The 17375-nt window shown below is 44.6% G+C and overlaps 1 protein-coding gene across 6 annotated transcripts in view; it reads left to right on the top strand.

Annotated features, from left to right (window-relative positions):
• Positions 1-17375, top strand: part of LOC132908359 (cell adhesion molecule Dscam2-like) — a 123121-nt gene that overhangs the window by 63199 nt on the left and 42547 nt on the right. For all 6 annotated transcript variants that reach the window (XM_060962302.1, XM_060962306.1, XM_060962304.1 and 3 more), the window contains one exon: positions 8568-8717. In XM_060962302.1, coding sequence (XP_060818285.1) covers positions 8568-8717 — 150 coding nt within the window. The remainder of the gene's footprint in view (positions 1-8567; positions 8718-17375) is intronic.

Genomic DNA, 17375 nt, shown 5'->3' with positions numbered 1-17375 from the left:
TTCCAAAGAGCCCTTGTCGTATCGTGTACCGATGTCACGTCTCGGTGCACGTGATTGCGAAGTTTTTGACATTTACATTCCCCGCTGCTGAAGAGGCACGTAGAAATGGCGTACCGATAAAAGCGTAGGAGTCTGATAAATTGGAACCACTTTTTTGCCCGGTTTTTCCCCTCGTTTGTGTACCGCGGCCGAACGCGCGCAGAGCAAAAAAGCCCACGTTACGGCGCGCACACACGCTGATATAAGCTGCTCTGGTCAATATCCGAGTTAATTAGAGTCTGAGGGGACTATTCGAGTATCCACGTATACACATTAACGTGGCCGCCCACTCTTGCACGCCATAAGCCCACGTGAATTGTGGTACTACATATGGGAAAAAGGGGGGTCTCGTTGAGCACATGTGCAAGAGTTTATGAGAACGTTGCCAATCAGCAGCAGTGTTAGAAACGACGATGCAAAGCTCACGACGACGCGAACAGCGTTCTCTTTTATTTTTTCGAAATTGTTAATCGAGACGAATTCTCTATAACTTGGCGTTACATTTGCCCGACGGTTAGAAAGCTCTCGGACGAGACCAAGACGAGGAAATTACGCGCGCAGCAAACGAGGCAAGGAGAAGTTCAGCCAACGAAAGAAGAAGCTGTTCGTTTGATCACAAACGAACGTTGATTGAATGCAATGTCCGTTAAATTTTACGACTTTTATTTCATCGCGTCTCTCCAACACCTTCTCCTCGTGTCACGAAGATTTCCGCTTTCCATCCCCTTTTCGCCGTTCTGTCAAACTTTTCTAACTTCTTTCCTCCCAATGCGCCATCATAATGCTCACATTGTGCCGACCAAGCAACTTGCCAGTTCGGCTCGCGATTTTCGCCGAAAGTTTTCTCGTCGAGCGCACTGTTTAGATCGTATTCGATGCTTTGGTCTGGAGAAACACGCGTGCACTTGGTAGAACTGCGTGTTCTCCCTCTACCATTTCATTTTTTTAGGCTTCTTCTGCCCCTCGTTTCTCATCCTGTTTTCCTGGAACCTGTTTTTGAACGTTCCACTAAAAACTCAATCATAGTTACTCGCTTCTGCGTTCCCGACGTTCCCTCTCGAACGGATTATACCGAATAAACGGGAACTTTCTCACGTCGACGGGCTGATCTGCACGAGACTAAAAACTTTTCCGAGTGATTCGTTTTCCATTCAGACGAGACTGCTCTCGCCACCCCCGTCGTCTCGTGCTCTTCTTCCATTTCCTTTTCCATCGCAAGATTGGATTTTCCTGGCCGAGCACGATCGAGTCTTCGCCTGTTGCCTTCACGTCGTGCTCTCTCCTCGCTGTTTGATTTAACCCTAACGTTTGCCCTCTGCTTGTCCCACGTCAGAGACACGTCAACGGAGAAGTTCTGGACACTGTCCAACACCTCTGCAGTTAGGCTCGCTTTAGATGGCCAATTACGGTGAATAATTTGTTAAGGAAGCTGTGGCAACGAGAGGAACGTTTCCCGTGACTCTGACCGGAATAGTGTTTGGAGAAGCGTTGGAGAATAGCTGGTTAGATTTTGAATGGATTTTGAGAATCCAAGTAGAAGTTATTCGCGACTCAAGTTTCAAGAGTAATAGAGGCAGAAATTTCGGTAGAAGTTGAGGAATACGATGCAAAGGGCTGAGAGGAGGGAGAGTTTTGTAGTTAGAGATCGGTGTCACGATAAAATTAGTTCGAAATACAGATGTACGGAGACGGTGCAGTCTTATTCGTATCTCTGATACTCACTCGAGCTCCTTGTCCGACAGCAATTTCCTACAGAAGGAAGAGCTTGATGAGGAGCTAGCTCGATTATAATAGAATAGTTCGGTTCTACAAAGCGAACGATCCGCTCTCGAATCTCGGCTCAAAGCTTCTCTAATCGATTCTTCCTGTGCCTGTAAGTTCTTTTTATTGACATTATTATCAGCGTTGGAAAACTTGGATCGTCGCTTGGATTACAAAGTAAAAGTCCAACGAATGAAGATGAAGAAAAAATTGTGTTGTCGCTGATAACTCGGTAACCAGGACTGAAACTCGGAGAATATCGATACGGTTCGAGTTGCAAGACGAGCGACTTTAATAATTCGTTGACGATATCGAGCAGAAAGTCGTGATAAGATTGCCACCCGATATCCATTTCACGAAGTAGACGCCAAGTAGAACAAAAGTTGCCAGCAATTTCTTCGCGATCCTCGTTTCTGCTTCGTTCGATGCTTGCATCGAAATGCATTCATTTCGAATGTCGTTCGTGACTGTCGAAAGACCGATTCAATTCTTATCGATTACGTTCCGTTCGATAATTTAACGTAAAACGTGGGTGGAACGTAACAGAAGTAAGAGTATCGACGGTTCTCCTCGGGAATTAAAGTGCAGTGAATATCGGGGCAGTCGGGAACTGTGCATCGCAGCTCAAACACGAAGCGTTCGGCCACAATGCAAATTCGCTCCAGGCTGATCGTCCCTCTGTGCCCCGAGAACCCCGAACCATCTTCTGCTTTGCAGTATCCCGTCCGAGTCCTTCCGTCGTCCAACCATGGATTTCCACTGTCGATCCCGAACCCGATGTCGTCTTTCTCTCTCTCCTTTTCTTTTCTTTCGTTTTCTTCGTCTTAATTTCCCCTTCGTTTACTCTCTTTCCATTGTAGATTTGTTCGATGGGTGTTTCATGGTCCGTGCATTCGAAGAGTCTCTCGATTTAAGTGGATTTCACGCAAAAAGCGTTTACATCCAGCTAATTATCAAGATAGAACGTCGCATTAGGTGACATCAGAATGCGTGAAAGGGGATTCAACGAATTTATTCTTTTCGCTTCTCTGACTACGCGAAAACTAGTAAAAGGATAAACGCGACCTTCTTCTTTTTCCTTGTTACGAATTTTTACACCTTTCGACGCGTGATTTAACGAAGAAAAATTTTTGTTATTCGATCGGGATTTTACGGCGTGTAAATCGAAGAGAAAACAGTTCATGGTGCTCGGTGTTTGTACGCGGCGTGCGAGCCTGGAACGACGCCGGAACGATATCGCAGTGATAACAGCTCCGGGCTGTTTTCATTCACAGCACTCACCAGTTCAGAGACTCGCCGACTAGACAAACCGAAAGTTACTCGTTAGTAAGCTGTTCGTCTACCGAACGACGAGCAAATCCGGGCTTGACACTTCACGTTCCGTTTGATGCGTTGCAATGAATTTTTAATCGAGGCCACCACGATGACGCTGCCGATCGCGAGATCCATTGATTTCATAAGTATTAGACGAGCAATGGTTACAAACAGCCTGAAAGCACAACTTCTGACGATGCTATTAGCTCCACATTTTTTGGTTTTCGCGTTCACTCTGCGACTTCGACGGAAATTTTTCATGGATCCTGGTAAGGATCGGAACCGGTAAATAGGCGATGACAGTTTGCAGCTCGGACAGCTTAAAACGAAAGTTTTTCCAGGGAGTCGGGTTTCCGGGGAAAGTTTGCCAGGATCGTCGAGGAATAACACGGACGCGCAAAAAGCCGTGTGAAAAACGAACACCGCCTAAGAGATATCGATTTATCGCTCTTGCAAGAACGAGAAACTTTCCCAAACAGTTTTCAACAGCGTCGGTCGTCCCGTGTTTTACGATCCTCTTCGGCGAATAAGAATATCCACGACAGTCTCGAAAATCACGCGCACCCGCCGCCCGCGCTCGACGAAAGTTCCAGGGAAAGGCTTTTAACAAATCAGAAGCGGTTGAAATCGTTTTCCAAGCGAACGGAACACAAAAGCGAGGATCAACCGACCGATTTCAACTATTTCACGATGACATCCTTGTATTTTTACCGAGCGGTGCTCCAGTTTTAATCAACGAAACTGTTGGTCCGCTTGGAAGCATTTCGAACGAAAGATCGAGAGTTTGTAATTCTTGAAATCACAGGGAGGGAAAATGAATTTTTTCCGCTGTTCCTTCCAAGCGAGGTTCAAACAATCGACTCGTTTCTCGCCGACTGTTAATCTGAATAGTGAACGTTCACGAGGTTCCGCTGAAAGCGTGCTCGTTGAACGGAAGCTGTCGCGGCGGGGGAAAAGGATTTATACGAGAAAAGTTGGCGCGATTTAAAGCGTCCGTTCTATCGCGATCCGGCATGCGCGAGATTCATAACCTCGATAAGCGAATGACAAGAAAATCCAGCCGTGATTTATCGTGTTGCGCGTTTAGAAAAGGTACCGCCCATACGCACGGAACGACCAACTTTTCCTTAAAACTGAAAATGTGTCTGTTTCGTGGCGGACGGTACGGCATGGAGGAACGTACATATCGAATAAATCGAGGCCTAAACGTGTTTTTGCGGTGGTCGACGAATATGTGAATCGTACGTATCATTTGGTTCGCAGAAGCAATTTAACACAGGAACAACCCTCGGTGAATATGTGCTGTTATAGTTTGCCAAGAGAGATAAAATCGCGTTGACCTCGTTGGAAGCGATTGCATCATAATTTCGTAGAGAAATACACCGCAAAATCGATTATCCGACATTCCATAGCATGTGGACCACGTTTCACCTGAAATATCAAGGTCCGATTCCAAATAGCCTCCAGCGAGGTTAGTTTAATTAACGACGAACGTAAACGCAAATGCCGTTTATGTTTGTAAATCACACACGTTCCCATACTCGTGTGTGTTGCTTACGACGAATAAAATCGCGAATAAGTCAGTCAGATTGTTTCGTTTTTCGGTACGCGATCGTGGGAGGCAGCGTCGAGGTCCCTTGCGTCTCCTATCGCGGCTCTAGCTTATCGTCGACGGTCTTTAATGCTGTATTTACTGAAAATACAAGGGAGGAGGGTGGAATGAAAAAAAAAAGAAAAAATATTTAATACGCCGACTGACAATTTGTCGGCATCTCGATATGTCCCAGTAGTACGTTAACACGAATACACAGACTGCTCCTCTCATATCGGAACAATACGCGTTCACCTGGTATTTTCGCCAGGATTAAATGCTCAAACGGCTAAAAGCTCGCCGCTGCACGTGCATTCGTTCGCGTGCCATTGTATTCTCAATTTCACGTCCCAGCCAGATAGAAAAAGAGGAACAGCTGGGAAAAAAGGGAAAAAAACACGGTGTAGCCCCATGTAGGATGGGGGTGTAGGTAGATAGGTAGGCAGGCGCAGAGAAGGGTGAGATTGGCTATCCTTTTTGAAACCAGAAGCTTTTAGAATTATTACACCGGCTAAATGGCATTTCAACTGGTTAATGGGTATTAAAAAATGTTTCGTTTGACCCAACCGGAAATCTGCCATCTCCATTCATGTGTGTTACACGTTGTACACGGGATACGGGCAGGGGTTTCGTGAAGACTTGCAGCGAGATTGAATCCGCGAAATCGGGTAATGCCTCTCCGACCCTGCTGTTGCTGGCGTTGCGTCTCTCCTGGTTCTATGGTGGCGTCCTTTTTCGGCTGAAGAACGCTCGGGCTCCATAATTCACCAGCGAGAACCATAGCACCGACATGCTATTCTACCGTTGCAGGCTGCGGTCGGCTTATTCGAGCATATTATTCCGCGTGTACATGCAAAAATATTCGCGTGGTCGAATCGACTGGTTAAATCCCATGCCATCAGCCAAATAGACAGTCTGTCATTTTCCCGTGGCGCCAGTCAGTATATCGAGCCGTGCCCCTGTTGCCAGTGTTTTATATCGCGAATCCTTTGCCGCAGTCCATTACTCTTATTAGCACGAAATTCCAGTCACGCGGCTGAAACGAGGTTTTCCAGTCGGTCGGCGGAAAGGAAATCTCGCCGCGATTCCGCCCGTCACTTCTTGTTGACCGTCGTCCACCGATCGATGCTTCTCTCGTTGCCATTTCGATGACTCACAAAAGCGAGATGAAAAGCTGCTTAAACGATTCTCATATTTCGCTTAAAGCTTTCAGGGGGGATTAAAGAGCCCTTGGCTGTGTTACGAGATCGAAGTTCTCGAAGAGGTTGGAATAGTTGCGGTATCCGCCAACCCGATACTTTCGACATTCAGTTATCGGTTTTCTACCAGTTTATAACTGTTATTTGTGCTACGTGGTCGATAAATTATTTCGAGGAGTTCACGACGAGCAACGAATCGGTCAGCGTGTGGACTAACAAGTGGTCAACTAAATCGTTGTAAATGGATTTTTTAATGGTACTGTTGCGTTTATCGGTCATGAAAGGCTGGCATTCGCGGATTGAAATATTGGCCAGTAGTCGAGCCACGCTATAAGTCAGCCTTGTCCGTCGTTCTCTCACTTATCGTTGGCTTGGTCTTTGGAAAATATCTATCGCTAAACACGTTCGATCTTCGTCCAATACTCGAAGCTTTCTCTCGTCTAGAAAACTCGGTCAACGATTCACAACGATTCGCAATAGCGCACGGTTTCTCGCGAAAACGAGGCCGTTTAACGCCCGCAACGGCTAATTTGTTGGATAATAAAATTTCCTCTCCAAGTCTGTGCGCGACGTATGCAAATACGAGCGAATTGCAGCGAAATCGTAGACCGTCCAGACATTTTTATAGGAGCCAAGCTTTCTCTCATCTTCGTTGCAATGTTTTAGCGTAGTCGTAGCGTACCAACCGCCCTCAAGGTGTAACCAGACTTTACGTGAATTCCTGCTCTCGCTTCGGCTATAACGGTCGCGTTTCAACAGCGGGAATATCGAGCAATTTCCTCGAGAATAATGCAATACATAGAGAGGCCAGGAAGTAGGTAATACGCGTGATACAACGAACGACGAAATATTGACACTGGTACGCGAGAACCCGGCGATGGGAGTATGAACGGGGGTGAAAAACCGATGGAATGGAAGAGAATGAGACGAGGGGCTGGGACAACGAGCATGAATACTGTATCGGAGCAAATGCAGTCGTTTATACATCGAGGTGCGAACTCGTGGGCAAAAACATTTTCGCGCGATGCATTTTCTACCGCGTCACGCACGGCACCACACACGGACCATTCCACGTTGAAAATGGTCACGGAAGAAGGGAATTTACGTAATATATTTCGTGTCAGCCGGGAGAAAAAAGCTGGAAAAATAGCGGCTAAAGCGTCCCTTTGTGCCGCGTGGCGTCACTCGTGCAACGATTTCGCGTAATTTACATTAGAAGGCGCGGCCCGTATCGTGGTTCCTCTTTCAACGTTGTTTCACTCTTCTCGTCGCTCATCCTCCTACCCGACTCTGTTCCCCCTGCACTCTGTGCTTGCGAATCCAATCCAAATGAATCGCTATTAGTTCCTCGGATTTCTATAAAAATAGAAATTTTCATACGATTGCTGACATTGATATTTCAAAAAAATGAATTGTAACGAAATTTACCGTTAAATGTTATTGGTTTTTCCGACCAAATACAATTTCCATTTCCGTCGCGTCTAGGTATTTCGTTTTTTGGATCAACGATCGGTGAAACGCGATCCGAACGATATTGTCGGCGCCATTGCGGCTGAGTTTTCGCAGAATTATCGATCAGAAAACCGGAATTATTGCGACAATTCGCTCGTGTACGTTCGTGCACTTCGGGTACGTTCGTTCGAGCGTATCAAGTTCGCTCAGAACGAATACGCTCGAAATATAATTTTCCCATGTGTGCGCCATTATGCGCATGGCAGAGCAACTTGTGTACGTTAATCCGATAAGGTGCGGTGCGTTTGAGCAGAAGTTGGATCAGCAAAAGGAAATAATTAACACAGATTCGGCTCGAGTGGAAACGATTTAGCAGAAACAATAATTTTACTTTACGTGGATTTACGTTTTGTCGATGGCTACCTAGAACTTTTTTCGCCGTCTGAAATAATATTTTCACAATGATATTAAGTAATGGTGTCGTAAAATTAGTTGAAATAAAAATTCTTCCCTCCGTTGCGAGCTTCGCCGATCCAACAAAGAGAAAGGGAACAACGAAGAAAAATAGTTGATTTATACTAGACAAAAGCAACGTGGCAGGTGTCAGGCTATATTTTGTCTCCTCGGAAGGTAGCCACGTCGAGGACGCGCAGATTACACGATTGACGCACAGCTAACCCGCGAGATTTTTTACGAGCATCGATCCGCATGCGACTGTATGGAATTAACTGGTAACCGGTACGCATCCCTGCAGGCTATGCCCGGCATAGTGGCGGCCGTTATTTCGGTCAAACGCAGCAACGCGTCCAGACAACGACAAAATTTTCATTTTGCTCGACCGCTTAATAGCAGCGTTGGTCTCCATTAAACGGACCGGGCCTAGTTTCCGAATCATTTTCCACCGCTCCTTCCCAACTTGGACGGACGCGCCCACCCATTTTTATTATTCGTCAATTTACGACGCGTGCACCACCGACACGGACTCACCGACGGGAATTTCCCATTAAAGGAATTTGCATATTAATGGAACCGCGTCGAGCTGTAAGCTACGATTGGTTCGAAATTTCGATAAAACAAAAGAAGACACGGGAAAAAATAGACAACGAAACGAAGATAAAGACGAAATGTTAGGCAAGGAATGAAAATAGAAAAGATATAGAATGAAAGCTAGGAGAAAATCACGGGAATCAGTGCTATGGATCTATTTTCAGATGACAGACATCATATGCTGCCAACTGGAGAGCTTCTGGTGTTCTCGGTGACTTCGTCAGACGCCCAGTCCAGTTATCGATGCCGGACCGTGCACCGCGTCACCGGAGACACCGTGGAAAGTTCCTCGTACGCCAGACTCGTGGTTACCGGTAAGTTTTCACAACGATACACACCTGGTCGCGTTGTTCCGCGGATCGTTGGTCCGCGACCCGTCGAACTTTCGTCCCGCTGAATATTTAATGGCCGGCAAATGCAGGAGAAATTTCTCTGGCCGCTCTTGGCAAGTAGAGTTCCACACCACGAAGAAAACCGCTGTGACGTGTCGTAGACGCAGGTGGAACGGTTTAAACCACGGCAATAGCCGTATACTGTTGGCCTAGTTGTTTATTTCTTAGTCGTCCCAGGACAGTGGAAAATCTGCGACTACTTATGCAAATTCATATAGCGAAAGAAACAGTTGTAGGATTACACGGAGAAAACGTTGGACTGGTTAACTACGTGGCTGGACTCGCTTAAATTTGAACGCCTATTACAATTGTAGTATTTTATCGATCAGCAAACATTATCATAAATCATTGAGCCGTGCAATTAACCTTTCGTGAAGCTGAAATTAGTAAATGTGTTCGATTTTCGGTGATGGAGGCAGCGCTGGCTTATTATATGAGGAAAGGAAACAAAAGAGCGCAAAAAACGGCATAGAGTGACAAGGATAACGGAGAAAATGAAATAACGGAAGCGACGCAGAAAGAGTACGAGAAAGGACAGAAAAGGAAAGGAAAGAAAAGATAAAGGAAGGAAACGAAGGAAGGAAGGAAGAAAGTCATTAAGAGTAGTATCTATCTTCGTTCCTCTAAGTCCAAGATTTACGTAGAAATGACTTAATACTTACTTCAAGTAGGATTTCAGTGCCTTGCCCTTTGATCATTGCTTATTTATTTACTTTATTCGATAATTGAATTATTCGTTCTTTATTCTGCAAAGTATTCTGGAAATATTTATATTTATATTCTGATTGGCAATATGTTTAATAATTATATATGGTATTTACATATCTTAATAGAATGAAATATTTATGTCACGTATTCATGCAGATTTTATGCAAATATTGGCAATGTAGCACGGATGAAACCTGTATCTCTCATTGTTAGAAAACCTCGATTTATAACAGAATTTTCCAGAACCGTCGCCACTCTTCATAAGATCACGAACCGAAAACATACGAATGTTCACATCTCGGAGATGTCCAATGAACATTTCATGCATCTACTTAGACACGATCGTTTATACATATAACGATCTCACGCATACCTTTTGCATAGTAAATCATAATGCATTGTTACGCGTTTCCTGTGGCCGGTGGGTAGGCCGCTGTTCGTTCGGCTATTCGCTACTCGCGTGCACGCGCTCGCGAGCGTTCTGGCTTCTTCATGAATAAATCATGAATGTCCGAAATGCTAATGGCCGAAACGTCCACCACGGGTCGCCGGTTGTTTCTCCGACGAGCGAAGTGCTTCGAGTCGTAAACAAAATACACCGACATCGCTGAAAATACGAGCTGATTTCGAATAGTCTGCAGCTTTTACGCGCATTCATCGCGCATTCTGTTGCCCATAAATAGGTTATAACCTAATTACGAGCATTGTCCTGTGGGCACCATGCGAGCTTCCGCCCGACGTCACGGTGTTTCCACCTCTATGTGGATTGTTTCAATCGTCGTTATACTCGAAACGGATCCACCGTTGTTGATGCGACTTGGCCGTGTTTCCTGAATCCAGATACTCCGACTCGAAGGAACACCGATATTTATTGGAAGCGCAATCCACTTGCGAATGACGTTTTAACGATTTTCCCTTGTCGCAGTAATTTAATATTTATCGCGAAAGCTGAATGTCGAGTCGTGACGATATTTTCTTAATGCGCATTCGAATTTGCCATATCTTTCCTTCTCTGAATGACGAAGAACCTCCTCTTTTTCTCTGTTCATTTCCAACTCCCGAAAAGAGAGTTGAAACAGATTTTTGAAGGAGCGTGATTTAAACTTTTGGAAAATTTCTCGGGACATAAAAACTCCTTTTTTTAAAATAAAAACATGGCTGGAGACCACGTTCCTCTTTCGTCATGGTGTCCGGGGAACGCATCACTATCTAAGCGATCGTAATCAACCCTTGTTAACGATCTAGCTGCGAACACGATGGTTCGTCGACGCACTTCATCCCAAGCTCAGAGAGCTACTGATTCATAAGACATAAAATAGGTCGAACGTGGATGAGCGGCTGGAACAATAGGTAGCTAATGATCAAAGTGCAAGTTGAGATGCTCCGTCGGCCGCTACACAGAAGACACAAAATCGAATGCGAGATGAACATATTGTTCGTTAGTTGCACGCCACCTCGAACGACGAAATCAGGAGCCTGTTGTACGGCGAAGTACAGCCGAAGGAGAACATTTTTGGAGATTTGGTCGAGCAGTGTATCTGTACAGCGAAGAAATTGAAACCAGAATTTAAATTCGATAAAAATATACAGAAATATTATGAGACGAATTTAGACAAAAATTTGGTCTGACTAACGCAGGTGTACTACTACTACTGACACATACGTCGGTTCATTTTATCTATCACTGTTAGATTCTACTTGTAAGTAGCGCTATTGTTGCAGTTGTTGCACAAAATTTAAAAAGAGAGACAAACGAGTGAACAACGTGTTAAAATAAACGCCAAAGCGCTAAATAAAAAAAATACTACTTAAAAATAAATATCTCTCTGATGAAGAAACTATGAAATAACGATAATACATTAAAACAAGTCGATAAAGTCAGTTCAGCTTCAAATAATTGTTCTCGGAAAAGTAGCAAGAAATCCATTAGAATGAACCTCGGCAATTTACCATTATCCGAAAGATGCACTTAATTTATCACGCGGGAATGTACACGCAGACAGCGCGAACGTCGTGAAAGACTATAGCGTCGAGTCACGGGAAAGATAAGACAGCGAGAAATTAATTGATTTCTCCAAGCGCAGGCAACATTGCGAGGCAAAACGCAAGTTTGCGAGAGTCGGTCCGCATCAGTGTCTCGCCATTGCGGCACCTGTCGGTTCCTCTTTTTATCGTAGTCACCGCCATTATCCAGCCTAGCATTTTTCGCAAGCTTTCACTCGCTACTTGCCATCCTCGTCACATTAAAGTTAGAACGCAATGACACGCCGCCATTTTAGGAAAGCGCCGCCTTTTAAGCCGACTGTCCATTAAAACAGCGGTAGCCGGATGAACCGCGAGTCGTTTTAAAACTGGCATTCCTTAAACCAAATGCAGCCAGCGCGTTTAGCTCGTGGACTAATGGACTACGTTTCGATCGACTGGAGCGTGAGACAGCGACTCGTTTCCCTTCTCGATGTCCTTTCGTCGCAGCGAGTGAATGATTCGCGTCGAAACGAAATCGCCGTGGAAAGAAATCTGAGAACGCTTTTTGCTCGCGACGTCCTTCGAGGAAAGCTTAATCTGTACTCCGTGTCGCGTTACCAGCCTCCTCCCTGCGACATTTAGCGTTTCCCCTTGTGCGTCTGCCAGATGGGGACGTGACTGTTTTAACTCGAAGCACAGCAGCTTGGCGCGGGGATGTTGAAGAATTGGTTCGCGTGGAAACAGCAGGTTCCTTGCGTTTCTTTGTTGGCTCGACGAGTAGTTTTGGCTTTCGTATTATAATACGAAGAAGAAGTTGGGGAAGATTGTTTCTTCTAATAGAACTTCTCTAAACGATAGAACAATTGAAAGGAAACATTTCATCCTGTTGTATACGAAGTATCAAAGAAATTTCTTATCGCGGATTCGGAAGTACATTCGCAAATGCAATTAGAGCAGAACGTTGTCTCCTAACACAGAGTTTGCTCGCTAACAATCTTGCTCGAGCAAATTGGCGAAATTGGATGTTTTATCGGTGTATCCGGGGTTTCAGGTCCCTGTATCGCGATATTCGCCATCATTTATCGATATGTAGCTCTGGCCATAATCGTATAATTCGATACCGCGGTCACTTTGGCGAAAAGAAAGTTCGTGACCTGACAAAGTTTAATCGAGCGTCGAATTAGTTCCATGGTCGAATGGTTTTCCGGTAGTTTAGCATCTCTCCTCTCTTTTATTCGTCCGAAATTCCTGTCGACGCCGTGGTTTTTGCACGGCGAGCAACTCGATAGCCCGCTAGGAACGCGCCGCGGGTTTCTCGCCCGAAGAAAACTGGTATTTTCGAGTCTCGGCTGAAATCCAAAGAGTAACTCACGCCGATGCGTATATCCAACGTGACAAAGAAGAGTCTCGCCACCAAAAAGTTTCGCCAACGTGACGCTTTATTTACGATTCGACCGACCGCTGTTGCGCAAGGATCATAAAAGCTGACGACAGATGAAACTCGTTTCGGAGAATCGGTAAGTGCGCATGGAGCGTTGATTTTGTGACACAATATGAAAGGAGGATGTATATCGTTACATACATAGGAGATGACGCAATAGATGTTCAGCTGACTTCTACAACTTTCCCGAGCTTACGATACAAACAATTTGCTATTTTTGAAGGTTCGAGGATTTATTTTAGTTTGCGAGGAAATCTTCGCTTTACTTTCGAAAGTCAACAAAATAGGATCGATTCTCCTTTTTCTGCAGATATATAGAGCTACGAGCATTTCAAGCCTTACGACGTGTTGTAACGTAGAAACTCTGTCGAAAGGCATTCGATTAAATTTCGTTCGTCGTGTAACTAGTCGTTATCGTAAAAATAGTGCAATAATTTACGAAAACCAATTATGGCAGTAGCAGTTTTATTAATATCGTACAAACTCTTACTGTGTACACCGGTGAGATTTTACTACTAATTTACATGTTAAGATGTTATATGTTTCAAGCTAAAGAAACATCCTGTAAACTATGTACGAAGTAACGGTTTGCAGGTGCGAGCGACACAGTGGTAAGAGTGGCGCGCAACTTGGCCAAGGGGTGGTTATCGCGATGATAAACGCGGCCGCGTTGGAAATTGTAAATGCAGATTTATAGCGTTTATTCGCTACACCTGGGAGGGTTGGGAAAGCAAGTATAGATCTGGATCGGGGTGGCGGGAATAAAAACAAGCAGAAGGCTCGCGGGTTAGCGAACGTTGCACACGTTCACGGTATTACTTCTAAGTACTTTAAAGACTCTCCGGCTGGCAGCGTGGAAAAATGTTGAACTTTCGTAAATCCATGGAATAAGGCGAGCGGAGTTCCTTCGTGGTGTGCTATTATGAGATACCCCCGTGGCTTTTTTGCCGGTCAATGGCGGCAGGATGCTCGAGGGATGGCAGAGAGAAAGGGGTGGAAAAGATAAAGAAGAAGGGAGGTTCGAGGGTGGAAACAGAAGAGCAGCAAGGAGATGGAGGAAGCAGAAAGAAGAAGGAGACGCGGCGAAGAAAGAGGACGGGGTTGGATATCGCCCTATTGGAGACTCGACGAAAACGCAAAGTACAATCCACAGAGCCAGGATGCAGCCAGTCTGCGGAGCAACGTAGGCAAGAAACAATGCAGCCATCACGGCTCCAATCCCTTCGCTCGCTACCCCGCAATCTTATCGAGCCCAACCTACTTGTATCTCTCTTTTCCACTTCCTACGTAGCGGCTACGTGCGTTGTGTAGTCGCCGTCGCGTCGGTTGTGTGCATACATAATACATACGTACAACTGTACACAAGGGAACGCCGTTGTACGGGCGAATAGGAAACCACCGAATGCGATGATTTGTAAGGAACTAGACAAGTAACGTCGGGCTTCTTCGCGTACTGTTGGAAGACTCGACGAGCCGAATTACACGACTAAGATATTCCACACTGGTGATGATTTTCTCCTGTTCGGGGACTCCTTAAACACACCCGATTATTACGACAGTCGACTGTTAGCTAAGAATTGCGGCCCTGTCGAGCACATCTGAGGAAACGAACGTCCTTACGAACGATCTTGAACTTTGCGAACAAATTACATACATACATACATATGTAAATGTGCGACGCAATTTTCTCCTTTAAACGTTACAAAATGTTCCGATATAATACACGTAAAACGTGAATCGATATTTGAAACACTTAGTTTCCTTGAGTCGAAGGAGCACAGACAAGAGGGTGAGTGGTTGGAAGATATAGTCGTTGACGAAGACAAACGATGGCAAAGCATCGTTTTACTTTTTCACGTCAAAATGCATGCTACCGCGATTCATCCGAGCTAGCAAGTTATTTGTCCCGCTGAGTTTTGAATTTTACACTAGAGGATACCAGATACGCATCAATCTTCTTGGATTTCACACCTCGGTCCTCCCGAATACGACACGTTAATCCTGAAGCTGCAGAACGTAGTCGTTAATTTAACAACAGAAGAGCACGTCGACGATCGTTCTCGAGAGGAGAGCAAACCTTCCCTTCAACCACGAATATTGCCGCGTTCTCTCCTGCCGTTTTTCACGAACCGTTTGTTTATTTATACGACGGTTCTTTACACAGCGATACTCGATGAAACTACGATGAAACAAGTACGTAAATACCTTCTGTCGTGAAGAACAAACCGGAAGCCACACGGTGAATTACCTCTGTTCACAGTCGCGTGCCGCAGAAAAAGATCGGAATGGAAACTCGAAGGAGAAAGAAGATTTTTGCCCGCCGCGTATTCAACACTTTCAAAACACGTAAATCTTCTCTACAGTGAGCGATCGGAGTCGCGGAGGAAGAAAATTCCGCGAGCAAAAAGCTCCACACGAAGAAACGTCCTTTTACGGAAAGAAATCTATGTCGAAAAGTATTCCGTCGGTGGTTGAAAATCACGTTAAGCCTCTAAACCGAAGTACCTTAATCTGTGATTCTTTAGCCAAGAACGAACGGTTCACGCGTAGCAATGCTGTCGTCGCGTGATCGGGATTAAGCGTTAAGCAGCTTTTACAATAAGCAGACACGTGTTCGACGAGAGCAACGAATTCTCCTTTTCGCTGGCATTGTACTCGAAGAACGACCTTTCGTTGGAGATGAAGCGTATCTGTTTATAGTACGGACAAACATGACGTAGATCGATGAAAAGTTTATTACATTCTCAGAAAAAGATGACTTCATACAAGCAGGATAAGGTAGAGATATTTGGATTAGGAGGATATTTGCGTCCAGTTAATTAATTTATCCAGTAATAGAATCATTTGGATTACGAACAATTTTTAAATCACCTACATTTGGAAACAGTGAGATATATCGTATACTTACATTGGCATCTCAGTGGCCATAGTTTTCTCAGAACATACATAACTTATCGCCTAACAATTGTGTCAAAAAGAAAGTTCGTTCAACTAATATTAATATTGTCAATTGTATCCATCTTAATTTAGCGACGTGTGTATATCGTTTTATTTCTGTGCGTTATTTTGTTATTCATTTTGTCAGTTCTTATATAATATCACATCGTCGACTGAAATAATTCAAATCAACTTCTCTGATATTTTTTTGTCGTTGGACTTGAGGTACACGATATTTTCTCATTCTTTCGTTATGATTCTAAAGACTAATGGTGTCTCGTAATATACAAAAAGTTTGATTATTCTGTGCGAAGTAGCAGATTGAATTCTAAGATGTTGAAGCTTGGATGATCCAAATAACTCCACCTTCTACATCAGAATTATATATATATCACTTTATTCTCCAAAATCTAAAGCGCGTATTTCGATAATCTACTGCAAATTGTTAGGGATTTGATGCTATATCTCTGTGGCGTAACACAGCCAAACATTGGCAGTAACGCAGCCAAGAAAAATTACTGTCTGTCCCGAACAGGCAAGTACTTTGGAAAGTGTGTGCCACTCGGAAGATTCCCAAAGGCAAGGTACGGTTGGCAACTTCCTCGTGGCATTCGCACCGCGATAAATCTTCATTTCCGCCGTTATCCTTCTAATCTAATATTCTCGTTGAGTTACAGCTTTGTTCGAGTGCGCACCCCCGTAGCCGCCAGCTCCGATATCTGGTAATTTTGACGGGGAATAGTCGGAGAGTAAAACGAGCTAGATGGTAGACACGTTTCTACCACTCTGTCAGCCCGTATAAATCAGATATAATTATTCGGAATTGTGGCCCGGCAGTACGCACGGAAACACGTGTACGTCTTCCGCGCAAATTGCGCTTCGGGTATCGCACGTTGTGACCTGAATTCTGAAGCAATCAGCGACTGGCATTAAATTACATATGCGCTCTATCGGTTCGAGAAGCTGCCACTTCGATGACGTAATTAGTCAACGACGTAATACGGTTTGCTGGTAACATAGCTACCAATTAATGTAGAAACCGGAGTTGTCGAGTAATTAATGAAGCCTGAACGATCTACTAATTCCCCTCGCCTACCAGCAGAACAACTCGATGCCCTTTCGACTTGAATCTTCTTGGCGAGAGGAAGTTTCGTGACGACAACGTTATATACATGTACTTGGGTTACTCGCAAGTAGATACCTGCACTGTACATAGTTGGTTGGTGTAGTTACACCAAAGTACTTGCCATTTCCGTTCTTTTATTTCACCACTAATTTCGAAGGTAACGCTTAAGCGCAGAGAACTTTGACTCTATTCCTCTTTTTTCCTGTTCTTTTCTTTTTTTCAATTCTCATGCTCGTCTTGGTTTTCTTCCACGTGGTAAGAGATATAAACACATCGGATGCGTTTAAGGAATTATTTAGGGTCGAGGTGATTCATAAGGTTGGTACGTCGTCGCGTGGTCGCGAGGAATGACATAGGAGGGACTTTATCGGCGGAAAAAGGCGAACGCGAAAAGCACGAGTCT

Source organism: Bombus pascuorum, chromosome 6 (genome assembly GCF_905332965.1).
Source record: "Bombus pascuorum chromosome 6, iyBomPasc1.1, whole genome shotgun sequence".
Classification (NCBI taxonomy): Eukaryota; Metazoa; Arthropoda; class Insecta; order Hymenoptera; family Apidae; genus Bombus; species Bombus pascuorum.
This window is presented reverse-complemented; position numbering and strand designations above follow the sequence as displayed.